Below are 25,917 nucleotides of genomic sequence, written 5' to 3' on the forward strand. Positions count from 1 at the left end.
CAGCCGTTCACACTATATAAAGGCCATTGGGAGTTAGGGAGAGCAAGGTGAGTTGACTGGAGTTGACTTGTGTGAAGGTGATTGGCTTTCTCTTATTTTCAGTTTATAATCTTATAATTATTTCTATGTATTTCAGGGACCTATGAAGAAGAATATGTGAAGAGAGCGCATTCTTGTTTAGTTATGGTTGGACCATTGGAATGTAACTTTGTAACACTCCGTTATGAATAAAATCAAAGAGGAAGATGTTTTTTTCCCCCCTAGAAAGGACAAAGAAAGGTATTTCATGCGCTTGTTTCTCTATTCTAGTTGAGACTGAAACTCATGATGACTGCATCATCGCTGCTGGCTGCCCTCGTGGTGGTGACCTGCGCTGCTCTTTTGCCATTCTCTGCTGCTCAAGGTAAGAAGCCATTGTCTGATACAGGGTCCACATTATGTGCTGAATATGTTGTGACACTGTCAATGTCAACAGTTCTGTAAGTCGCTATGGACCTTTTTTCGTGGTAGCACTAAGTGTACAGAGATTGTTGTTTCTGAGCTCATCCCCTATTACTGTGACCCCAATCTGCAGCCAGTTGCAGTGGTCGATGTGGTGACCCGTTCGCTCGTGGTCAGCCCTGCCAGTGTGACGCCAGCTGCCTCACTCACGACAGGTGCTGCAAGGACTTTGAGGCTCTCTGCACTTTCGGTAAGACCGATGCCATCACTATGATATTACTATGCCATAATACAATTCTCAATGATTTCAATGTAATGAGGATGGTTATTCATTCAACATTAGAGTCTGCATATATGCATGGATGGTAACATGTGTTGATGTACCTGAAACTCCAACTATGTGACAGGCCAAGTCATCCATCAATGGTGTAGGTAACAGGACCAAAGTGTGTGTGTTGGTGAATATCATGGTCTATTTCTTCTCTCTTGCAGGTGAGTCGTGCAGTGGTAGGTGTGGTGAATCGTTCAGACGAGGCAGGCTTTGTGAGTGTGACCCAGGCTGTGTCCGCTACGACACCTGTTGCCGTGACTACCAGAACTACTGTGGTAGGAACAACAACTATCTTCACGAAAAGACTAATGACAGAATATCCACATTTCATCATGATATCTGAGTTAGTTCAACTTAACCAGTACAAAGCAAACAATAATCAATTGAATTTGTCTGTCCCACAGAGAACAGGCCTAAAGAACAATGCCTATGTAGTCAATTATTAATAGTGAGTCGAGGGGTCGAATTGAATGGCCCATGTTCTAATTGTAAAAAAAAGCACAAATATCACAATACTTTCTTCTGTTTTAGATGCCACTACACCTCCACCACCAACTCAGAGGATCAAGCCCGATGCCAAGAAAAAGGCAACAGGTTCAGTTACTATCTTTGTCTTTGTAGCAAAGTAACTGCATGGTTCAACAGATCCTGTGTACCCTGATTATACTGCAGGCCAAACAGTCTCTGGATGCTAGGTTAGAGTGGGCCATTTTAAACAGTACAAACATTAGCTTATTGCAATGAATTTTCTTTAGTGCTTCCCAAGAACAAATCCATCAGCGAGACAGAATTGATGAGTCTCAAACCTACCAAGAAACCTTCAAACAGCGAGAGTGAGGAAAGCAGCCAAGGTACGTGTGTACCTGCCATGTTGTGCATTTTAGATGGGGCCCTGATTTTCTACTGACCGTATGACTGCCAGGAAAAACTCAGGGCTTTCCATTGGCTGTGTGATAACCAATGGCATAGAAAGGCTTCAGAATCCTACAATAGACTGAGGGAACAATAGTGTCAATCGTCAAATAATTTAAACAAGGCAATGCTTGTGGACTGGAAGAGCAGCTAGCCTCCATTTGGTTACATGGGCTGATCAGTGACTGCATGTGAGAATGTAACCCATAACAGGCCTCTTTAGGCTATTGGCAGGGTTGCGTAGGTTACTTTCTAAATGTAATGTGTTACTCCCCAACCCTAGCTATTGGTGTATGGAGGTCAGATGAGATAAAAGCGATAATTGTACTGTTACTTGCAACAGTTTCCAGGGGCTGAGCATGTGTATCTCTACGCCCTCTGCGTCTCAGTACACAACCGTTGTTCGATTTATTGTGTTTTTTGTTGTGTTTTCAGAACAGAGCCAGACCATATACCCTTCTCCATCCGACCTCTTCCCTGAGACTCAGGACTATGGTAAATTTAGGCTATCGGTGGTGCTCTTGTCCATCATGGACACTGTCAGAACACGGCAACAGAGAAGTGAAGAGATTGAGAACTTTGTCGGTAGACAAGGAGCTTGTGCTGAGCAACACGATTGATTAAGAACAACAGCTACCAACATGCTAGACTCAGTCATTGTTTTATATTTTACTATGGTTGGTTTACCCCTGTGGATTCCTGTAACCTGTTTGTGTGTTTCACACAGATACCAACGGCCCTTTCCCTGGATCAAGCAGCCCAAAGAGCCAGAGTGACTATTCTCGTTTCTCTGAGGACCCAGCTTCCCCTTTGAGCCCTGACTTCTACCCTCTGACTGACAGCTTCAATGTTCCCAGCTCCACCGCACCAGATACTGTCACGGATGGTGAGAGCTCATACAATTGTGAAACATACAATATGGCAAAGTGTTTGGTTAAAGTAATGTCTGAGAAAGTGACAGAAAGGCTGGTTATTATTAACACCTGAAACCCCACCTCTTCAAGGAATACCTAGGATAGGATAAGTAATCCTTCTCACCCCCCCCTTAATGATTTAGATGCACTATTGTAAAGTGGCTGTTCCACTGGATGTCAGAAGGTGAATTCACCAATTTGTAAGTCGCTCTGGATAAGAGCGTCTGCTAAATGACTTAAATGTAAATGTTAAATGTTATGTTTTGAAGTAGTCGAGCGACAAGGGCAACGTTCTTAATGCATATCAGCAGACTTAGGAGAAATCCAATGTTTTCTCTGATAGCTGATGCATTGTGTAGTAGTTTGTATGCCAGCTTGTGTTTATTTGTATGTACTTGTTCTAACATCCTTCATCTTGCCTTCTGTGAAGCTCTGAGTGATTCAGCCACCAGTCTCTTGGAGGGCATCTCCCTCCTCCTCCCTACACACATGGCCACCACTCCCTTGGCCCTGCCTTCCTTAACTGGTCAGTTACCTGGATCTGCTAACTTCCCATCCACTGGCTTGCCTATGCCCAGCCAGGGTGGAGCCTCAGCAGGTAACGCTGGCCCCCTGGCCCTGTTGTCTGGACCTCCCCTGCTCCCTACTCTGGCAGATATCGCCAAGGCCTTGGGACTAAAGAACCCCATCACTCTGGCAGACATAGCCAAGGCCATGGGCCTCAACACTCCCAATGACCCAATCACTTTGGCAAACATAGCCAAGGCCTTGGGGTTCAACAACCCCAATGATCCAAAACCTCCCCAAAACCCCAAGAACTCCATCCTTCTGGCAGACATAGCCAAAGCCATGGGGCTTAACTCCCCCAATGACCCAATCACTTTGGCAAACATAGCCAAGGCCTTGGGGTTCAAGAGCCCCAATGACCCTAAACCCCAGCAAAACCCCAGCTCTCTGGCAGAAATAGCCAAGGCCTTGGGGCTCAACTCCCCCAAGGACCCCATCACATTGGCAAACATAGCGAAGGCCTTGGGGTTCAACAACTCCAATGACCCTAAACCTCCCCAAAACCCCAACAACCCCATAACTCTGGTAGACATAGCCAAGGCCTTGGGGCTCAATAGCCCCAATGACCCCATCACTTTGGCAAACATAGCCAAGGCCTTGGGATTCAATGACCCCAACGCTCCTAAACCCCCCCAATACCCCAGCTCTCTGGCAGACATAGCCAAGGCATTAGGGTACAACAACATCGACCCCATTACTTTGGCAGACATAGCCAAGGCCTTAGGGCTCAAAAACCTCAAAGACCCCATTACTTTGGCAAACATAGCCAAGGCCTTGGGGCTCAAAGACCCCAGCACTCTAGCAGACATAGCCAAGGCCTTAGGGTTCAACAACCCCAATGACCCCAAACCCCCCCAAAACCCCAGCTATCTGTCAGACATAGCTAAGGCCTTAGGGCTCAACAGCCCCAACGACCCAATCACTTTGGCAAACATAGCCTGGGTCTTGGGGCTGAACGACCCCAACAAACCCATCACTCTGGCAGACATAGCCAAGGCCTTGGGGCTCAATGCCTCCAGCAAATTGCCAGACATAGCCAAGGCCTTGGGGGTCAAGAACCCCAACAAACCCATCACTCTGGAAGACATAGCCAAGATCTTGGGATTCAAAAACCTCAAAGATCCAAACACTCTCCAAAATCCCAACACTCTGGCAGATGTAGCCACGGCCTTGGGGCTCAGTGACCCCAATAAACCCATCACCTTGGCAGACATAGCCACGGCTTTGGGACTTAATGACCCCAGCACTCTGGCAGACATAGCCAAGGCCTTGGGGGTCAACAACCCCAACGACCCTAAAAGAACTAACACTCTGGAAGACATAGCCAAGGCCTTGGGGCTCAACGACCCCAACAAACCCCTCACTCTGGCAGACATAGCCAAGGCCTTGGGGGTCAACAACCCCAATGACCCTAAACCCCTCCAAAACCCCAACAAACCTATCACTCTGGCAGACATAGCCAAGGCCTTAGGGCTCAAAAACCCTGACAACCTCTTTGCCCTGGCTGACATAGCCAGGGCCTTAGGGCTCAAATCCCCCAAAGACCCCATCTCTTTAGCAAGCATAGCCAAGGCCTTGGGGCTCAAAGACCCCAGCACTCTTGCAGACATAGCCACGGCCTTAGGGTTCAACAACCCCAAAGACCTTAACCCCCCCCAGAACCCCAGCTATCTGGCAGACATAGCTAAGGCCTTAGGGCTCAACAGCCCCAATGGCCCAATTACTTTGGCAAACATAGCCAGGGCCTTGGGGCTGAACGACCCCAACAAACCAATTACTCTGGCAGACATAGCCAAGGCTTTGGGTCTCAATGACTCCAGCACTTTGGCAGACATAGCCAAGCCCCTGGGGGTCAAGAACCCCAACAAACCCATCACTCTGGCAGATATAGCCAAGGTTTTGGGATTCAAAAACCCCAACGACCCTAAAACCCCCGGAAACCCCAACACTCTTGCAGATGTAGCCACGGCCTTGGGGCTCAGTGACCCCAATAAACCCATCACTCTGGCAGACATAGCCACGGCTTTGGGACTTAATGACCCCAGCACTTTGGCAGACATAGCCAAGGCCTTGGGGGTCAACAACCCCGACGACCCTAAAAGAACCAACACTCTGGAAGACATAGCCAAGGCCTTGGGGCTCAACGACCCCAACAAACCCATCACTCTGGCAGACATAGCCAAGGCCTTGGGGGTCAACAACCCCAATGACCCTAAACCCCTCCAAAACCCCAACAAACCTATCACTCTGGCAAACATAGCCAAGGCCTTAGGGCTCAAAAAACCCAACAACCTCTTTACCCTGGCTGACATAGCCAAGGCCTTAGGGCTCAAAACCCCCAAAGACCCCATCTCTTTAGCAAACATAGCCAAGGCCTTGGGGATCAAAGACCCCAGCACTCTGACAGACATAGCCAAGGCCTTAGGGTTCAACAACCCCAAAGACCTTAACCTCCACCAGAACCCCAGCTATCTGGCAGACATAGCTAAGGCCTTAGGGCTCAACAGCCCCAATGACCGAATTACTTTGGCAAACATAGCCAGGGTCTTGGGGCTGAACGACCCCAACAAGCCAATTACTCTGGCAGACATAGCCAAGGCTTTGGGTCTCAATGATCCCAGCACTTTGGCAGACATAGCCAAGCCCTTGGGGGTCAAGAACCCCAACAAACCCATCACTCTGGCAGATATAGCCAAGGTTTTGGGTTTCAAAAACCCCAACGACCCTAAAACCCCCGGAAACCCCAACACTCTTGCAGACGTAGCCACGGCCTTGGGGCTCAACGACCCCTACAAACCTATCACTCTGGCAGACATAGCCACAGCTTTGGGATTCAATGACCCCAGCACTCTGGCAGACATGGCCAAGGCCTTGGGGGTCAACAACCTCAATGACCCTAAAAGACCCAACAACCCCAACACTCTGGCGGACATAGCCAAGGCCTTGGGGCTCAACGACCCCAACAAACCCATCACTCTGGCAGACATAACCAAGGCTTTGGGAATCAAAGACCCCAGCACTACGGCAGCAATAACCAAGTCCTCGGCCTACAACAACCCCAACACAGGTCTACCAGGTAGGGATGCATTGTAGATTGGATACTATGTTGTGTTTCTACATCAGTAACCTTTATAACGTCTACTGCATCAATTGAGTATTGATTTAATGTGCCTGTAATCAGTGTCAAGTAGGTATTTAACAATTAAACGGTAGGTTATACTTATTATATTATACAGTAAATGACAACATTAAACATTGTTCACAATTTTAATGGCCTCTCCCGACACGGATGTGAACTCTTTTACTCTAGATGCCGACAGTAACCCAGACCTCTGCAGTGACCTGCCCCTCAACGGATTGACCACTCTGCCCAACGGAACAATTCTCATCTTCAAGGGTATGTGTGTGTGTGGAGCATAGTGGCCTAGCTCGTGGCTAGCTCTTGGCTAGCTCTGTCCTATCTCACTCATTACTTACTGATCAAATACTTATGAAGGTCAAGAAGCTTTTCCAAAGCAGCAAAAAAAAATATGAATAATTGTCTGCTACTTTCCATTCCTGAAATAGCATAACAATGTGTAGCCTAAAACTCTAAAGGAAAGAGTTACTTGATGCATCGTTTCCTAATGATTGCGGTTCTGTTGCCCCCAACCAGGTCATTTCTTCTGGACCATAGATCCCATCACCAAGGACCATGGGCCAGCTCACAACATCAGAGAGGAGCTGGGCATCCCCTCTCCCATCGACAGTGCCTTCACCCGCACCAACTGCCAGGGAAAGAGCTACATCATCAAGGTACTGTAGAACTGCCGGGGAAAAAACCTAGAACCTGGGAAAAGCTCAGTGGGTTGGGGTAGTGGAGATGCCTAGGTGGAACCTAATGACCATTAACACTTTCGATGGGATTGGGATATAGTCACACAGATCCTTTTCACATAGCCTATATAATGTCCCCATCTCTTGTCCATCTCAGGGTGATGACTACTGGAGTATGGACAATGGCAACATGGAGCCTGGTTACCCCAAATCTGTTGCCTCTGGTTTTCATGGTCTGACTGGCACCATCACTGCAGCCCTGCCTGTGCCTGCTACCAGGAGGAGGCCTGAGTCTGTCTACTTCTTCAAGAAAGGTAAAGGAGAGCTTGAGGTTTACCACTACCTAACCTACTCCCATTGCTTAACATGATGAGTTACACCAATGAGTTCGCTATACTCAATCCACATCCATTTCTTTCTCCCACAGGAGGCACCATGCAGAAATACTCGTACCATGCTGGAAGTAGCACTGTCTGTGGCAAGAAATCCAAGCCCAGCGCAAAGAAACGCCCCGCTCGCCAAACAGAGATGAGTCTGGGAGGCGAGATCAACATCAAGCTGGCTCTGAAAGGCTTTCCCTCCTCAGTGACCTCAGCGGTGTCTGTCCCCAGCCCCAAGAAGGCCGATGGATACGACTACTTCCTCTTCGCTGGACGTAAGTCTTCTACAATGTTCACGATGTACTGTACATCTGATAACCAAAATATCTATTACATCAGCAAAATACTGTTTATGGGTCTTTCTAGAAACTCAGGTACCAGTGAGGATTCAATCCAATTCACGAGTTGATTTAAAACCTATGTTTAACCGTTATCATGGTTGGTGTTCTGACGATTTGTCCAAAGTCATGTGACATGAAACATTACTTTTCTGTCCTTGCATTTATGGCAGTGTAAGTTGTCGTCATGTCATATATTAAGCATTAATCAGTTAAATTAATGAACTTGAACCCTGTATCTAGCAGTCGGACAGTTTTTGGTATAGAGATCTCAGACATGCAGTGTAATTACTTAACATTTTGTGTCTCCTTACGTTATGGGGTGAAAACAGTTAATGGGCACACAAATCCAAAACAATATATGCACTGCAAAATTGAAAACTTCTAACCCGAAAGGATCAACTTTCCTTCATACGTAAAACATAAATTGATATGGTCATTTTAACGTGGTTCTTCAATAATTATGCATAATACTTGTTGGATATACTAGCATGCTAATAAATACCCATAGACTTACAGTCATTGCGCTAACGCTAGTTAGCATTGGCTCACGGAATTTACCTCAAACTTCCTTCATACGGGACACAGACATCAAAATGGTATCCAAAAGTTCATCTGACTCTGGGGAAGTAGAAAAAGGGCCTAATTGCCAAAATCTCAGAGTATCCCTTTAAAGGATTATCCTAGGCCTATGTTGATGTATAGGAGGAATTATGGGCCAACATGCATATATTCACTTGTACGCCTCTAAGTACACATGTGGAACGGCATGAAAATCTTTTTTATTTAAAACCATTTTGAAATGTTGAACCCGATGTCAGACATTGGCCCCATTATTTATAGAAAGACCCTGATACAGAAAATACCAGTCCAAAATAAACAAGTCATGATCCAGTACGATAATGAAGTATTACTAATATATTCTGTCGTATGCTGTATTTGTCAGATGCGTAAACATTGCCTTGACATGCAATTCTTAAATATCCTGTGCAACTGCAGCTGTTCTGTTTAAAAAGGGACTGGTAAAACTTTAAGTCAATATGTTAAAATGAACACTATTCCCTTTTTTAGCTCTGTACTTCAACATCAAGATCTCTGGGGATCTGCCTGCTCTGGCCAAACCAGACAATGCTGATCCCCGCCAAAACTCCATCAAGAAGTGGCTCAAGTGTATCTAGAGCATTCCCTATGGATGGACCAACAATGCACAGAGCACACCTATGGCAACCATTTTCTTTTTTTTCCATATTAGGAAAACAAAAGCATCAGAACAATTCTTATTCTTGAAAAGAAATTAATAAAATGTACACTTTTAAAGCACATGGTATCTGCTGATACAAAATTGGGAAGAAAGAATCTAACCATTGCTCTCTCTCTCTTACGATCACAAATCTGTAGGACTTTTTTTATTAGACTAACACACTATGATTGAGACTTGGGAGTAAGGAAATGGAGCAGTCCATGATGACATCATTAGCGGGGTAGGTTTCCTCTACCAAAAGGGAGTCTTCAAGCCCATACCTTGAATGGAAGGGGTGAGAAGAGAAGAGCCATTAGACATCATCCAAAATTGCCACTTCAAGAAGTTTATAACTCTCAATTGTGTTTCTTAAGCTCGGCTCACTAGAGCTTCTTTGAATGTTGTTTTGATGTGCATTGAAATAGCTACCTCTCTGAACTCAAACATCAGCTAAAACGTTTGACAAGACATCACGTTAAGACCACACCAGGGGGGCTTAAATATCTCTTGCATGACCGCAACCCTGCTCCAACCATCCTTGTGTCACATGTAATCCGACATGCCAAACAAAAGTATACAATGTGTCCTTTGTGTCGCTTACTTTCTCTGGCTTTATCAGACTAATAAAAAAAAAGCTTCTCATCTACTTTGTTGTGCCGTGTGTTTCTATGACGTAAGAGTGCGGTGGCAATGCCACTGCTTTAGTTGAATGGACTCATACCATGTTGTTCTGGGTTAAAAGTGGCTTCAAGACTTAAAAAGTCAATGGGAATGAACGCTCATCTCCTCTGGGGAGACGGCTGCCTGCCTCCGTTGGCTGTCGTCATGCGCAGAGAGTGCTGGGCTATGGGGCGGCCGGAGGGCTTGGGCTTCACACTGCTGCTGTCGAGAGAGAGTGAGAGTGAGAGTGAGAGAGTGAAAGAGAGAGAGACAGAGAGAGAGAGAGCGATAGAAATAGGTTGTAAGCAGGGATGAGAGAAGGTTAAGATAAGAGAACAAGAAAGAGAGACTGAAAAGAAAAAGTGTGTGGGAGAGTTTGAGACAAAGAGAGACTCTGAAAGAGGGAAAGCTGTACTGACCGGCCGAGTTGGAGGTGGGCTCCTGGCTTGTGGAAGAAAGACTGGCATCGTCTGACGGCTGGGCAGAGTCCATCTCAGCCTGGCTATCCATTGACGCTTCACCACTGGTACTGAGAGGAGGTAAAAGTGTATATGAGAAACACAAATACAGTGTTTGTTACTTTACAGCCTTATTCTAAAATGGATTAAATCAGGTTTTTTTCTTCATCAATCTACACACAATACCCCATAATGACGAAGCAAAAACTAGTTTTAAGAATGTTTTGCAAATTCATTACAAATAAAAAATAGAATATCAAATTTACATAAGTATTCAGACCCTTTACTCTGAATATTTGGCAGCGATTACAGCCTCAAGTCTTCTTGGGTATGACGCTACAAGCCTGGCACACCTGTATTTGGGGAGTTTCTCTCATTCTTCTCTGCAGGTCCTCTCAAGCTCTGTCAGGTTGGATGGGTAGAGTTGCTGCACAGATATTTTCAGGTCTCTCCAGAGATATAGCTGGGCCACTCAAGGACATTCAGAGACTTGACCCGAAGCCACTACTGAATTGCAGACAGCCTCTGTGGGATAAACAACCACAAGGACACTAAATTAGACAAAACATTTTTGCACAGCTGATTCAGAGTACATTTTGAGTATTGTATTTGAGTATCAAGCTTGTTAGTACAGGTTACATCTGAATATCTGTATCTATGTCTGAAAGCCCATGTTTTTCTGGATGAGGTTCTTACCTGTGTGGGTTGGGGTCCCAGGCCCAGCACAGGACAGGGAGGCTGAATGTAGAGGACTGGGGGCAGGGGGTCAGCGCGGAACGGACTGGGGCAGGCAACCCTGACGGGGGTCCATGCTGAGGCTGGAGATGGAGGAGGTAGAGAAGGAAAAGTTGGTAGTGGTACTAGGGATAGACTGTAGTAGTTCTCTTGGGGGGGGGTCAGACATGGCCATGGGCAAGGCCTCGTGGTGCTGCTGCTCCCTTTACCTAGAAGCAGAGGAAAGGACTCATGTCTCGGACTCTGATACGGCAGGCACTAAGTCACACACGTCTGCCTGAAGTTTCTATTCACCTCTATACTATCTGTTTATTTTCCCAGCATGGAAAGTGATAGATGAATTTTACACAATATGGCATCCTGGGGACAGTATACTGTCTATTGCAACCCTGGGGACAGTATACTGTCTATTGCTCCCCTGGGGACAGTATACTGTCTATTGCTGCCCTGGGGACAGTATACTATCTATTGCTGCCCTGGGGACAGTATACTATCTATTGCTGCCCTGGGGACAGTATACTGTCTATTGCTGCCCTGGGGACAGTATACTGTCTATTGCTGCCCTGGGGACAGTATACTGTCTATTGCTGCCCTGGGGACAGTATACTATCTATTACTTCCCTGGGGACAGTATACTATCTATTACTTCCCCGGGGACAGTATACTATCTATTGCTGCCCTGGGGACAGTATACTATCGATTGCTGCCCTGGGGACAGTATACTATCTATTGCTGCCCTGGGGACAGTATACTATCTATTACTGCCCTGGGGACAGTATACTATCTATTGCTGCCCTGGGGACAGTATACTATCTATTGCTGCCCTGGGGACAGTATACTATCTATTACTGCCCTGGGGACAGTATACTATCTATTGCTGCCCTGGGGACAGTATACTATCTATTGCTGCCCTGGGGACAGTATACTATCTATTGCTGCCCTGGGGACAGTATACTATCTATTACTGCCCTGGGGACAGTATACTATCTATTACTTCCCTGGGGACAGTATACTATCTATTGCTGCCCTGGGGACAGTATACTATCTATTGCTGCCCTGGGGACAGTATACTATCTATTGCTTCCCTGGGGACAGTATACTATCTATTGCTGCACTGGGGACAGTATACTATCTATTACTGCCCTGGGGACAGTATACTATCTATTGCTTCCCTGGGGACAGTATACTATCTATTGCTTCCCTGGGGACAGTATACTATCTATTACTTCCCTGGGGACAGTAAACTATCTATTGCTGCCCTGGGGACAGTATACTATCTATTGCTGCCCTGGGGACAGTATACTATCTATTACTTCCCTGGGGACAGTATACTATCTATTGCTGCCCTGGGGACAGTATACTATCTATTGCTTCCCTGGGGACAGTATACTATCTATTGCTGCACTGGGGACAGTATACTATCTATTACTGCCCTGGGGACAGTATACTATCTATTGCTTCCCTGGGGACAGTATACTATCTATTGCTTCCCTGGGGACAGTATACTATCTATTGCTTCCCTGGGGACAGTATACTATCTATTGCTTCCCTGGGGACAGTATACTATCTATTGCTTCCCTGGGGACAGTATACTATCTATTGCTGCCCTGGGGACAGTATACTATCTATTGCTTCCCTGGGGACAGTATACTATCTATTGCTTCCCTGGGGACAGTATACTATCTATTGCTGCCCTGGGGACAGTATACTATCTATTGCTTCCCTGGGGACAGTATACTATCTATTGCTTCCCTGGGGACAGTATACTATCTATTGCTGCCCTGGGGACAGTATACTATCTATTGCTGCCCTGGGGACAGTATACTATCTATTACTTCCCTGGGGACAGTATACTATCTATTGCTTCCCTGGGGACAGTATACTATCTATTGCTGCCCTGGGGACAGTATACTATCTATTGCTGCCCTGGGGACAGTATACTATCTATTGCTGCCCTGGGGACAGTATACTATCTATTGCTGCCCTGGGGACAGTATACTATCTATTGCTGCCCTGGGGACAGTATACTATCTATTGCTGCCCTGGGGACAGTATACTATCTATTGCTGCCCTGGGGACAGTATACTATCTATTGCTGCCCTGGGGACAGTATACTATCTATTGCTGCCCTGGGGACAGTATACTATCTATTGCTGCCCTGGGGACAGTATACTATCTATTGCTGCCCTGGGGACAGTATACTATCTATTGCTGCCCTGGGGACAGTATACTATCTATTGCTTCCCTGGGGACAGTATACTATCTATTGCTGCCCTGGGGACAGTATACTATCTATTGCTGCCCTGGGGACAGTATACTATCTATTGCTGCCCTGGGGACAGTATACTATCTATTGCTGCCCTGGGGACAGTATACTATCTATTGCTGCCCTGGGGACAGTATACTATCTATTGCTGCCCTGGGGACAGTATACTATCTATTGCTGCCCTGGGGACAGTATACTATCTATTGCTGCCCTGGGGACAGTATACCACCTTATGCTGAATCAATAATACCGAGCCACTCCTCTCACCTTCCTGGCTGTCAGACTGTGTATGGGGCATGGCAGTGGCCGTGGGGGTGGGCACCGTGACGGGAACCATGGGTCGGATGCTGGCTCTAGGGGTGGACTTGCTCCCAGGCATCGGGGAAGATTTACTGGGGGCACCACCCGGCACCGGGGTGGGCTTGATGTTGGCGGTTGGGGTGGGGGGCTGCTCTGAAGAGCTGGAAGAACCACTGTTTGGTAAGAAACGGGAGAAACAAACTATGGTGTTAAGAGTTGGGTACGTGTCCGTTATTTTAAACTTTTGATTTCAAAGCAGTATTTCTTTAAAATGTGTGTATGATTCAGACATATTTCTACCATCCCCTATCTGCAGCTTGGTTAGTCCTCTGGCTGACCTGCCTCTGTTCTAGAGCTCTCTACTGAGAGAGAGAGTGTGTGTGTGTGTGTGTGTGTGTGTGTGTGTGTGTGTGTGTGTGTGTGTGTGTGTGTGTGTGTGTGTGTGTGTGTGTGTGTGTGTGTGTGTGTGTGTGTGTGTGTGTGTGTGTGTGTGTGTGTGTGTGTGTGTGTGTGTGTGTGTGTGTGTGCAGTACCTGTACCTTATTGTTACCCTGCTCGTGGGGCTCGTCCCTCTGAGGTTGTTAAATGGGGTGGTCTTTGAGTTCCCTGATCTCTCGGTCCTGTAGGTGGAGACGGCCCTCATACCGGGACTTGAGGGAGCTCAGACGCTCCACCCGCTCCTCCCGCTGCAGCTTCATATCCTCCACCTCCTTGTCCAGCTGCTCCTTTGTAACTGGGACACACACCGGTACACACCGGTACACACACACACACACACACACACACACACACACACACACACACACACACACACACACACACACACACACACACACACACACACACACACACACAATACTTCATTGAATCAAATGATCTAAATATATCTTAGAGGTCATGACACAAATATCCCAGATAGTTCTTACATCATTCAAATAATTTCTTTAAATCTGGACTACAAAAACATGCGACAGACATACACTGAACAAAAATTTAAACGCAACATGCAACAATTTCAAAGACTACGGTTCATATAATTGAAATAAATGCATTAGGCCCTAATCTATGGATTTCACAACTGGGAATACAGATATACATCTATTGGTCAGATACCTTAAAAAAAAACATAAAAAGTAGGGGCGTGGATCAGAAAACCAGTCAGTATCTGGCGTGACCACCATTTGCCTCATGCAGCGTGACATCTCCTTTGCATAGAGTTGATTAGGCTGTTGATTGTGGCCTGTGGAATTTTGTCCCACTCTTTAATGGCTGTGCGAAGTTGCTGGATATGGGTGGGAATAGGAACACGCTGTTGTACAAGTAAATCCACAGCATCCCAAACATGCTCACGGGTGACATTTCTGGTGAGTATGCAGGCCACAGAAAAATGGGACATTTACAGCTTCCAGGAATTGTGTACAGATCCTTGTGACATGGGGCTGTGCATTATCATGCTGAAACATGAGGTGATGGTGGCACGACAACGGGCCTCAGGATCTTGTCATGGTATCTCTGTGCATTCAAATTAGCAGCGATAAAATACAATTGTGTTCGTTGTCTGTAGCTTATGGCTGCCCATAACATAACCCCACCAGACGGCACTCATTCGTGATGAGATTCATCCGTGAAGCACACACTTCTCCAGCGTGCCAGTGGACATTGAATGTGAACATTTGCCCACGATGCCAAATTGCAGTCAGGTCAAGACCCTGGTGAGGACAACGAGCACGCATGTGAGCTTCCCTGAGACGGTTTCTGACAATTTGTGGAGAAATTCTTCAGTTGTGCAAACCCACAGTTTCATCAGCTGTCCGGGTGGCTGGTCTCCAGAGAAGAAGCCGGATGTGGAGGTCCTAGGCTGGCGTGGTTACACGTGGTCTGAGGTTGTGAGGCCGGTTGGATGTACTGCGAAATTCTCTAAAACGACATTGAAGGCAGCTTATGGTAGAGAAATGAAAATTACATTTTCTGGCAACAGCTCTGGTGGACATTCCTGCAGTTAAATAAAGGTTAAATAAAATAAATAAAAGTCAGCATGCCAATTGCACACTCCTTCCACACTTGAGACATCTGTGGCATTTCAGCTCATGAAACCAACACTTTACATGTTGCGTTTATATTTCTGTTCAGTATATAAACATTCACAAACAGCCAGACGGCTATGTTTGAGGAGACTGACACTAATTCATTCCCTACATAAGGAGATCCATACAGTAAGGGTCAAAGTCATTGTGTTGCATAGTTTGACAAATGTGTGCCAAAATAGTTGTTTAATACCACTATAGGTTGTTCATTGTGCATAAGACAATATAACCAACTAGCTTTGTGACTTACTGTTGAGCTGGTTGAGCTTCTGCTTGGAACCCATGGAGGCCTTCTTGGTCTTCTCCTCCTTGGCGGCCATCTGTTGCCGTAGTGGCTCCTCCGGGGCCGTCTTCTCCTGCAGCTCCTGTCTCAGCCCGGTCACCTCCCCCTGGGCCTGGGCAGACTGCTCTGGGAGGCGGGTCACCTCCTGCCTCAGCTCGGTCACCTCGCCCTGGGCCTGGGCAGACTCCCCCGGGAGGCGGGTCACCTCCTGTCTCAGCCCGGTCACCTCCCCCTGGGCCTGGGCAGACTGCTCCGGGAGGCAAGTCACTTCCTGTCTCAGCCCGGTCACTGCCCCCTAGACCTGGGCAAACTGCTCCAGGAGGCGGGTCACCTCCATTCTCAGCCCGGTCACCGCCCCTGGGCCTGGGCAGACTGCTCCAGGAGGCGGGTCACCTCCTGCTTCAGACGCCCCATCTCCATGTCGCGCTCACTCACCGTCTAACAGGTTGATGGAGAAGAATACTTTTTCATCCATACGAGACACATGTGCTTGCTGCTGTCATTAGAGGGGCTTTTGGGGGGCAATTGTTTTGTAATGATGTATGGTGAATGAGGTACAGTAAAAAGACAAGAGGGATGATCTAGAACCAGGGTGGACAAGAACCATGACAAACAATCATGCCCCTCTAAAAAAAACCACAACTTTCTTTTTTTTTTTTTTTTTTTTTTTTTTTTTTTTTTTTTTTTTTTTTTTTTTTACAAAGGTTCATAACTTTAGTCTTTGATATGGACAATATGACAGTACCTATCTGATCATAACGGATGGTTCTCTAACAAGCAACTTCAATGGCTCCATACATACTGTGTAGGTCTACAATTACCTTCTGCATGCTAACTTTACTTGACTATATCAAATCAAATCAAATTTTATTTGTCACATACACATGGTTAGCAGATGTTAATGCGAGTGAAGCGAAATGCTTGTGCTTCTAGTTCCGACAATGCAGTAATAACCAACAAGTAATCTAACTAACAATTCCAAAACTACTGTCTTATACACACAAGTGTAAGGGGATAAAGAATATGTACATAAAGATATATGAATGAGTGATGGTACAGAGCAGCATAGGCAAGATACAGTAGATGGTATCGAGTACAGTATATACATATGAGATGAGTATGTAAACAAAGTGGCATAGTTAAAGTGGCTAGTGATACATGTATTACATAAAGATTCAGTAGATGATATAGAGTACAGTATATACGTATACATATGAGATGAATAATGTAGGGTATGTAAACATTATATTAGGTAGCATTGTTTAAAGTGGCTAGTGATATATTTTACTTCATTTCCCATCAATTCCCATTATTAAAGTGGCTGGAGTTGAGTCAGTGTGTTGGCAGCAGCCACTCAATGTTAGTGGTGGCTGATTTCATTATTACTGAAAAAGGACCCAAGTGGTAAATATATATAAATACATATAAATATAAAGATCCAGTCCATTTAAAGAATTGGAGGCCTCTTACACTTCAGTGTAATTCTAGCAAAATGCACATGGATTTTAAAAGGTATTGTCGGATATTATTCATTCTAAATCAGACAGTTGTTTTTTACATGGACGATACTTTGGAGATAATATAAGACAAGTACTGGAAACAATAGAACACAATGAAAAATCTGGGAAACCAGGCCTGGTATTTATAGCCGACTTTGAAAAGGCTTTTGATAAAGTACGACTGGAAAGTATTCAAATCCCTTGACTTTTTCCACATTCTGTTACGTTACAGCCTTATTCTAAATTTGATACAATACATTTTTTTCTTCATCAATCTACACCCAATAATGACAAAGCAAAAACAGGTTTTTATCAAATACTGAAATATCACATTTACATTACTATTCATGTCGCACCCTGACCTTAGAGAGCCTTTTTATGTCTCTATTTGGTTTGGTCAGGGTGTGATTTGGGGTGGGCATTCTATGTTTTTGTTTTCTATGATTTTGTATTTTTATGTTTTGGCCAGGTATGGTTCTCAATCAGGGACAGCTGTCTATCGTTGTCTCTGATTGTGAACCATACTTAGGTAGCCCTTTTCCCTCCTTTCAGTGTGGGAAGTTAACTTGGTTTGTGGCAAATAGCCATTAAGCGTCACGGTTGTTTTGTATTGTTTTTGTCAGCGTCACCCTAAATAAAAGGAATATGTACGCTCACCAAACTGCGCTTTGGTCTAGTTCTTTCGACGGCCTTGACAATTCGGAACCTTTACTCAGTACTTTGTTGAAGCACCTTTGGCAGCGATTACAGCCTCGACTCTTCTTGGGTATGACGCTACAAGCTTGGCACACCTGTATTTGTGGAGTTTCTCCCATTCTTCTCTTCAGATCCTCTCAAACTCTGTCAGGTTGGATGGGGAGCATTGCTGCATTTGCTTTGTCATTATGGGACAGTGTGCATTGATTGATGGATTTTAAAAAATATATATATTTTAGAATAAGTCTCTAAAGTAACAAAATGTGGAAAAAAGTCAGTGTCTGAATACTTTCCGAATGCACTGTACATTCTAAATGATTTAAATGGGTCTTTCTCCATTCTGATTGTTTTACACTTTAACCAAAAATAATTTCCTGCATTTTCTGCACTCATTTGAGATCATTTCCACACTGCCACATACGGCTGCACAATATTGGCAAAAAATCTAGACATGATTTTTAACCAAATATTGAAACTGCGATTTGACTTGCGATTTAGATCAAAACACTTGGTTGAACCGTTGGAACTATGGAAATAGAATGATTATTTTAATTATATTGTTAAAATATAACAGTGGGCACTTTGAATACAGTATTGTTTGACATGAGAACGAATGAAAATGCCTGGGGGAGTTATTGTGACATGGTAGGAACCAAAGTTTTGGTCAGTGTTTCCTAGGGGACCCTATAATCTTTGGCAACATTAAATGTTTTCTCTTAGCTACTTCATGTAGCTAACAGTGATGCTTTACCTAATCCTCTTCGGTTTAAAAAATACTGTTACACAATAAACTTGATAATGTTGGTTGTCTTTTATATAAATAAAGAATTGTATACAAATTGTGATAGGTATTTTTTCTGTGAGGTGTGTGTGTGTGTGTGTGTGTGTGTGTGTGTGTGTGTGTGTGTGTGTGTGTGTGTGTGTGTGTGTGTGTGTGTGTGTGTGTGTGTGTGTGTGTGTGTGTGTGTGTGTGTGTGTGTGTGTGTGTACTGACCTGGCCATCTCAGAGAGCTGCTGGATGCGTTTGAGGTGGGCCTCCCTCTCAGAGTGCAGCTTCTTGTTCTCCTCCTGGCCCTCCCAGAGAGGGAAACAGGGGAGAGGAGAGTTGGTGTGCGAACGCAAAACAGCAGAGCTATTACAGGGCAAAATAAGCACATCATCAGAGGTCAATGGACAATTTTACAGAACAAACTGCACCACGACAACAAACAACTTCCTGTTTTAATGCAACAGAAAATTGCTAACGCTATCTCTACAAGCATATAACTACTATTTAGTTACAGACCCCAGCTGTGTGTGCAATGACTTCAGACCACTGTCCCCGATATCGACAGCAGCTCAAAAGCCTCATGTCTTTCTTCCTCTCAAGTCTCACCTGTAGTTGTTCCTCTCTGCATTGAGGCTCTCCTGTAGCTCCTTCAGCGCTCGGTCCTGGTGTTCAACTCGTTGTTTGTAGCGCAGTGTCGCCACCTCGAACTGTGTCTCTGCGACCTCCTTCTCACGACGCACAAACCTGCAGGAGGGAAAGGTCAGAGCAGGTTTAACAAACTGCTTACTCACTAAAGTACTGGAGCTTAGTCTTGGACTTAAAAGCATGCTTAAAATGTAGACCACTTTTTTGAACTAGGCTTAATCTAGTCTGGGAAACCGTCCGTGGTGTATAACGTCTTAGTGTGGTAACTTTTGCAATCAGGAAATTCAGTTGACCGCAGATTTAGTATAATTTATCATTATTTATTGTGTGTCCCTTTCGGATAATTTGTCTTGCACCTCAACAAACAACAGCACAACATCACCAATAGGTGAATAAATACATAGAATCACAAGCAATATATGTGTAATAACACATCTTTTACAGGTCAGCACAACCATGTATCAAGTACTGGATCTGTAAAGGAGTTGGCACAGTAAGCAAAGTCCTATCCCCATCTACTACCTGATGATCTCCAGGATTTGTTCCTGGGACTTGCCCTCCTTGCTCTCGATCAGGCTCTCGAGGAGGACTTGCCCTCCTCGCATAAGGACAGGTATAGGCTGGGACTGGGATTTAGCTATGGTCGAAGATGAACCAGTCACCGGAGCTTCAAACACAACCACATGAAGACAAACCAGAGAGAGAATGCGATGTAGTGGTAACATGAAACCGTCTGAGGCCAGAAAAAGCATTTTCAAAATGAGAAGGTTGGTAATGTAAAGTCCTAATGCATTTGCAATAACAGTTGCTGTCCTGAAATGTCTCAGCCATACATTTTTGATTGGATGACACATACTGTTGAGATTCCCCAACAGAACCCAGCTCGCAGTGCCAATGCCTACCTCCGAGTGACACTCTGATGGGAACCCTGGAGCTGGTCTGGCCCTGGCCTAGACCCCGACCTGAACACTGACCCTGCAGGCCCTGGTTTTGACCCCAATTCTGCTTCTCAGTGTGGCTGAGCTGCTGCCTCAGTAGGTTCGCTTGCAGCTCAGCGTTCTTCAACAGCTCCTTGGTCTTCTGGTACAGAGACCACTGGGCCTCCAGCTGCTTCTTGGCCTCCAGCAGTTGAGCCTGAGGGAGTGTAATAAAAATAAGAATTGGTGGAGGAAGAAAGAGGAAGGAGAGGGGGCCTAAGTGATGTGATCATAAAAGCCACTGGAGATCTAATTATGTTCTTGGTCATTTCCAGAGCGAAAGGGTTTGTGAAGGAGAAACGGGACGAAAAAGTGACATAGATGAGATAAAGGAGACAAAGTGGAAAATCCTGTGTGGCTCAGTTGGTAGAGCACGGTAGAGAAATGTAATTTGCTCTGGATAAGAGTGTATGGTAAACAACCAACATGAATGGAGACAAACACTGTCTGAAAGAATGAGGAAAGGAAAATAAATTGGGTGGTGAGAAAAAATACTTGAGTGTATCTGTACTTCTTGGTTGCGGCCCAGCACGTGCCTCTGCTCTACCTCCTCAGCCGGTTTCTTCTTAAACTGGGGGAGCTCTCTCTCCAGTCTCTCTATTTGGCTGTTCAGACACTGCCTGGTCTCTGTCTCTGTACACTCCATCGTCAGATAGGGGACAAGAGCAAGGCAGGGGTGGAGATGGTTTCTTAACAATTATGGGAAGGTGTATTGGACTTGAAATGGGGGGGGGGTCTGTGTGTGCCTGGTTAGACTTGACTTGGGTAAGAGCAGTGCGGTGTGTGTGTGTACCTGAAACAGACTTGAGGTAGGTGTGTGTGTGTGTGTGTGTGTGTGTGTGTGTGTGTGTGTGTGTGTGTGTGTGTGTGTGTGTGTGTGTGTGTGTGTGTGTGTGTGTGTGTGTGTGTGTGTGTGTGTGTGTGTGTGTGTGTGTGTGTGTACTGACCTGGCCATCTCAGAGAGCTGCTGGATGCGTTTGAGGTGGGCCTCCCTCTCAGAGTGCAGCTTCTTGTTCTCCTCCTGGCCCTCCCAGAGAGGGAAACAGGGGAGAGGAGAGTTGGTGTGCGAACGCAAAACAGCAGAGCTATTACAGGGCAAAATAAGCACATCATCAGAGGTCAATGGCCAATTTTACAGAACAAACTGCACCACGACAACAAACAACTTCCTGTTTTAATGCAACAGAAAATTGCCAACGCTATCTCTACAAGCATATAACTACTATTTAGTTACAGACCCCAGCTGTGTGTGCAATGACTTCAGACCACTGTCCCCGATATCGACAGCAGCTCAAAAGCCTCATGTCTTTCTTCCTCTCAAGTCTCACCTGTAGTTGTTCCTCTCTCTGCATTGAGGCTCTCCTGTAGCTCCTTCAGCGCTCGGTCCTGGTGTTCAACTCGTTGTTTGTAGCGCAGTGTCGCCACCTCGAACTGTGTCTCTGCGACCTCCTTCTCACGACGCACAAACCTGCAGGAGGGAAAGGTCAGAGCAGGTTTAACAAACTGCTTACTCACTAAAGTACTGGAGCTTAGTCTTGGACTTAAAAGCATGCTTAAAATGTAGACCACTTTTTTGAACTAGGCTTAATCTAGTCTGGGAAACCGTCCGTGGTGTATAACGTCTTAGTGTGGTAACTTTTGCAATCAGGAAATTCAGTTGACCGCAGATTTAGTATAATTTATCATTATTTATTGTGTGTCCCTTTCGGATAATTTGTCTTGCACCTCAACAAACAACAGCACAACATCACCAATAGGTGAATAAATACATAGAATCACAAGCAATATATGTGTAATAACACATCTTTTACAGGTCAGCACAACCATGTATCAAGTACTGGATCTGTAAAGGAGTTGGCACAGTAAGCAAAGTCCTATCCCCATCTACTACCTGATGATCTCCAGGATTTGTTCCTGGGACTTGCCCTCCTTGCTCTCGATCAGGCTCTCGAGGAGGACTTGCCCTCCTCGCATAAGGACAGGTATAGGCTGGGACTGGGATTTAGCTATGGTCGAAGATGAACCAGTCACCGGAGCTTCAAACACAACCACATGAAGACAAACCAGAGAGAGAATGCGATGTAGTGGTAACATGAAACCGTCTGAGGCCAGAAAAAGCATTTTCAAAATGAGAAGGTTGGTAATGTAAAGTCCTAATGCATTTGCAATAACAGTTGCTGTCCTGAAATGTCTCAGCCATACATTTTTGATTGGATGACACATACTGTTGAGATTACCCAACAGAACCCAGCTCGCAGTGCCAATGCCTACCTCCGAGTGACACTCTGATGGGAACCCTGGAGCTGGTCTGGCCCTGGCCTAGACCCCGACCTGAACACTGACCCTGCAGGCCCTGGTTTTGACCCCAATTCTGCTTCTCAGTGTGGCTGAGCTGCTGCCTCAGTAGGTTCGCTTGCAGCTCAGCGTTCTTCAACAGCTCCTTGGTCTTCTGGTACAGAGACCACTGGGCCTCCAGCTGCTTCTTGGCCTCCAGCAGTTGAGCCTGAGGGAGTGTAATAAAAATAAGAATTGGTGGAGGAAGAAAGAGGAAGGAGAGGGGGCCTAAGTGATGTGATCATAAAAGCCACTGGAGATCTAATTATGTTCTTGGTCATTTCCAGAGCGAAAGGGTTTGTGAAGGAGAAACGGGACGAAAAAGTGACATAGATGAGATAAAGGAGACAAAGTGGAAAATCCTGTGTGGCTCAGTTGGTAGAGCACGGTAGAGAAATGTAATTTGCTCTGGATAAGAGTGTATGGTAAACAACCAACATGAATGGAGACAAACACTGTCTGAAAGAATGAGGAAAGGAAAATAAATTGGGTGGTGAGAAAAAAATACTTGAGTGTATCTGTACTTCTTGGTTGCGGCCCAGCACGTGCCTCTGCTCTACCTCCTCAGCCGGTTTCTTCTTAAACTGGGGGAGCTCTCTCTCCAGTCTCTCTATTTGGCTGTTCAGACACTGCCTGGTCTCTGTCTCTGTACACTCCATCGTCAGATAGGGGACAAGAGCAAGGCAGGGGTGGAGATGGTTTCTTAACAATTATGGGAAGGTGTATTGGACTTGAAATGGGGGGGGGGGTCTGTGTGTGCCTGGTTAGACTTGACTTGGGTAAGAGCAGTGCGGTGTGTGTGTGTACCTGAAACAGACTTGAGGTAGGTGTGTGTGTGTGTGTGTGTGTGTGTGTGTGTGTGTGTGTGTGTGTGTGTGTGTGTGTGTGTGTGTGTGTGTGTGTGTGTGTGTGTGTGTGTGTGTGTGTGTGTGTGTGTGTGTGTGTACCTGGTTAAACCTGGTGTGTGTGTACCTGGATAGATTTGAGGTTGGTCAGCAGTAGGTTTTGGTTGCACTGCTCAGCCATCATGGCCCCCTTCTCCTGGTTCAGTCTGGACTGCTGATAGAGAGAGGAAATGGAGAGGACGTGGGGGGGGGGGAAATGATTTTGCACTCAATTCTTGTCAATCATAAAGGCCAAAGTTGACTTACTTCCTCCTCACATTCCTCTCTTACATACCTCATCCAAACTGTACTATCCCCACCTGGCCCAACCTTGACCTCCTAACCCCTAACCCCTTACCTCTGACACGGTCAGTTTCTCATAGGCAGCCCAGAGGTCCTGGGTCATGGTGTGGATGTTCTGCTCGTGTTTCTGAGCCGTGGCGGCCATCTTCTGGCTCTTCTTGTGCAGCTCGGCAATCTCCCGCCTGTAGCCGTTCAGGTTCTCCTGCAGCATCTTATACCTGACAGAGAGAAAGACAAACTTGGTTTGATTTACTTCAGCAGATGGACACTTCTTCCTAAAAAAGATGTATGAGATGGGTGTGTTCAGTGCATTCGAATAGGGAAAGTGGTAAAAGATCAATAGCCATATTTTCTCAGAATTGTCCAACATAAGTCGGGTGGAGTACTGAAAAAGCAATGCTGAGCATACACATCAGTATTGTCATTGGATTTTTCTTATTGCCTGGTTGTGGTTTAAGTTGTATTAAATTACCTCTTGGAGGCGAACCCCAGCTGTGTGGGGAACTTTGCCTTCTGGAAGGGGACCTCAGACAGATGCTCTTGGAGCTTGACGTTCTGCTCGTTCAGCATTTTGTCGTTTTCCGCCTTCTCCTTCTTGTACTTGGTGAAGGAGTCGTTCAACCGGAACGACGTTCAATCACCGTCATAAAAATTGTGTATTTACATGTTCGTTAAAGAGGTAGGTAGTGTACAGTGAATTAAAATGCCTGATGCAATAACAAAATGTGGGAAATGTATTTCCTTACTGAATATTTAGGGGTTCACAGCTAAACTAGAGGCCATGAGTAACTTGGCCAAAAAGATTGGTACTGATTGGCCTATAGGTGGTGCTGTAAAACTTTGATGTAGGCTCTTTCCTCACACTGAACACATTTGCCTCAAGGACCCATAAGGTCTGTCAGGATAGATTTTCCTCCATCTTGGACATTTTGGAAAACCTTTGAAAAACATATCATAACCCATCATCCAAATAACACCAAATAAGGAGTATAGACCCATGTCTTGACTTAGTTTGAGATGGCCGAGTTATTGATAAATCAGGAAATCTGATTTTTGGTGTCCATTTAAATCCTTTGCAAATCCCCTCCACAATGGCCTATCAAATTGAAACTTTTTAGGTTCGTCAAATCTATGATGAACCACGTTAAATTTTACATTCGTAGCTTTAAAAAAATAAGGAAACTAGCTACCTACGGCCCAACAGGACCTGAATATCTACCCACTCTCCTCATCACACTCTACCTTCCAGTTAGTTTATTCAAAGCACCACCTCATGTTAATCTGCATACACACACCCATATTGACCTTACATCGAACCGGAAAATGATCATTCCCTATCGTGGATTCTCTCATCACCACACCTCCCAGCCACCGCCGCAGATACCAATGTCAAGTCCAAGTATGTCTCTGTACATTGATTCTCGTCCCCCTCTCATCATTAACACATACTAATCCCCTGTAATCCATACATTCTTCAACTATGTTCCCATGATTATCTTCATGCTGACTTTCCCATATTTCATTATGGGCATTAATATCACCACAACATATGACCTTCCCACCCCTCATACATCCCATCAATCCCTTCAAACTGTGGTAACATGAGAGGTTTTCAGGGGTTGTATAAATGACCTAAACAATGTAACCTCTATTCCTACATAATTTAGACCCCACACATTCCAATTTCTGTATCTCCAATACACTATACGCCATCCCCTCTTTAACTAACGAGCGCAGCACAACACCCACCCGACCCCTCAACTCTATTACGCCATTCCGAAAACCTACGTTATCAATAAGCGACAAATAACATTATAGGAGATTGAGGGTGCGTTCGTAAATTCACTCTGGCTAGCTAGTCCTATTTCAGAGCACACTAGTCTGAGTGTGCCAGGGCGCAGAATAACTGATTAATTAAAGAACTTTCAACACCCGTTGAATATGGCGGTGTCAGTAAACGTCGGCAAAAAAAAGCATAATTAAATTGTTGCCAGCAGCGCAGTTACAGTCACCAACGTTCTGGATATCATGGAAACAGCCTAACCAGATCTGATAGGGTGAGTAAAATGGTCAGAGTGAGGCGTT

General features: G+C 45.4%; 2 protein-coding genes across 6 annotated transcripts; one reads left to right on the forward strand and one right to left on the reverse strand.

The window, feature by feature from the left end:
- The first annotated feature begins 41 nt into the window (after positions 1-41).
- On the forward strand, positions 42-9,573 carry LOC135515691 (proteoglycan 4-like). The gene is made up of 14 exons (XM_064939370.1): positions 42-77; positions 310-403; positions 575-691; positions 934-1,047; positions 1,304-1,366; positions 1,528-1,623; positions 2,120-2,179; positions 2,412-2,570; positions 3,029-6,241; positions 6,476-6,562; positions 6,821-6,960; positions 7,139-7,295; positions 7,409-7,636; positions 8,771-9,573. The coding sequence occupies exons 2-14, from the start codon at positions 325-327 to the stop codon at positions 8,875-8,877; spliced, it is 4,620 nt and encodes a 1,539-aa protein (XP_064795442.1). The 5' UTR covers positions 42-77; positions 310-324; the 3' UTR covers positions 8,878-9,573.
- LOC135515697 (nucleoprotein TPR-like) lies at positions 8,603-25,593 on the reverse strand. Of its 5 annotated transcripts, none has more exons than XM_064939405.1 (21): positions 24,305-25,593; positions 23,888-24,050; positions 23,618-23,704; positions 23,170-23,298; positions 22,583-22,814; positions 22,203-22,347; positions 21,640-21,779; positions 21,259-21,396; positions 20,859-20,944; positions 20,237-20,468; positions 19,857-20,001; positions 19,296-19,433; positions 18,915-19,052; positions 15,693-16,163; positions 13,898-14,091; positions 13,326-13,531; positions 10,754-10,875; positions 10,411-10,582; positions 10,019-10,128; positions 9,661-9,818; positions 8,603-9,220 (listed from the first exon to the last, which is right to left on the reverse strand). In XM_064939405.1, the coding sequence occupies exons 1-14, from the start codon at positions 24,400-24,402 to the stop codon at positions 16,157-16,159; spliced, it is 1,878 nt and encodes a 625-aa protein (XP_064795477.1). In that variant the 5' UTR covers positions 24,403-25,593; the 3' UTR covers positions 8,603-9,220; positions 9,661-9,818; positions 10,019-10,128; positions 10,411-10,582; positions 10,754-10,875; positions 13,326-13,531; positions 13,898-14,091; positions 15,693-16,156. The 5 variants fall into 5 exon arrangements, with proteins under 5 accessions (XP_064795477.1, XP_064795485.1, XP_064795454.1 ...); XM_064939413.1 differs by having other exon boundaries at positions 18,915-18,988; positions 20,823-20,944; XM_064939382.1 differs by having other exon boundaries at positions 20,823-20,944.
- Between the last annotated feature and the right edge of the window lie 324 nt (positions 25,594-25,917).

The sequence above is a fragment of the Oncorhynchus masou genome, chromosome 3 (assembly GCF_036934945.1).
Source record: "Oncorhynchus masou masou isolate Uvic2021 chromosome 3, UVic_Omas_1.1, whole genome shotgun sequence".
NCBI lineage: Eukaryota > Metazoa > Chordata > Actinopteri > Salmoniformes > Salmonidae > Oncorhynchus > Oncorhynchus masou.

What these genes read in the sequence shown, in the direction of transcription:
- LOC135515691 (XM_064939370.1), top strand. Translation starts at nt 325, where the DNA reads ATGATGACTGCATCATCGCTGCTGGCTGCCCTCGTGGTGGTGACCTGC. An exon ending in CCCTGAGACTCAGGACTATG is followed by an intron (nt 2,180 to 2,411) that starts GTAAATTTAGGC and finishes TGTTTCACACAG; the next exon opens with ATACCAACGGCCCTTTCCCT. An exon ending in CCCCAACACAGGTCTACCAG is followed by an intron (nt 6,242 to 6,475) that starts GTAGGGATGCAT and finishes CTTTTACTCTAG; the next exon opens with ATGCCGACAGTAACCCAGAC.
- LOC135515697 (XM_064939397.1), bottom strand. Translation starts at nt 24,402, where the DNA reads ATGCTGAACGAGCAGAACGTCAAGCTCCAAGAGCATCTGTCTGAGGTC. An exon ending in CAGCTCTCTGAGATGGCCAG is followed by an intron (nt 20,945 to 21,258) that starts GTCAGTACACAC and finishes TGGAGTGTACAG; the next exon opens with AGACAGAGACCAGGCAGTGT. An exon ending in CATCAGAGTGTCACTCGGAG is followed by an intron (nt 20,002 to 20,236) that starts GTAGGCATTGGC and finishes TTGTGTTTGAAG; the next exon opens with CTCCGGTGACTGGTTCATCT.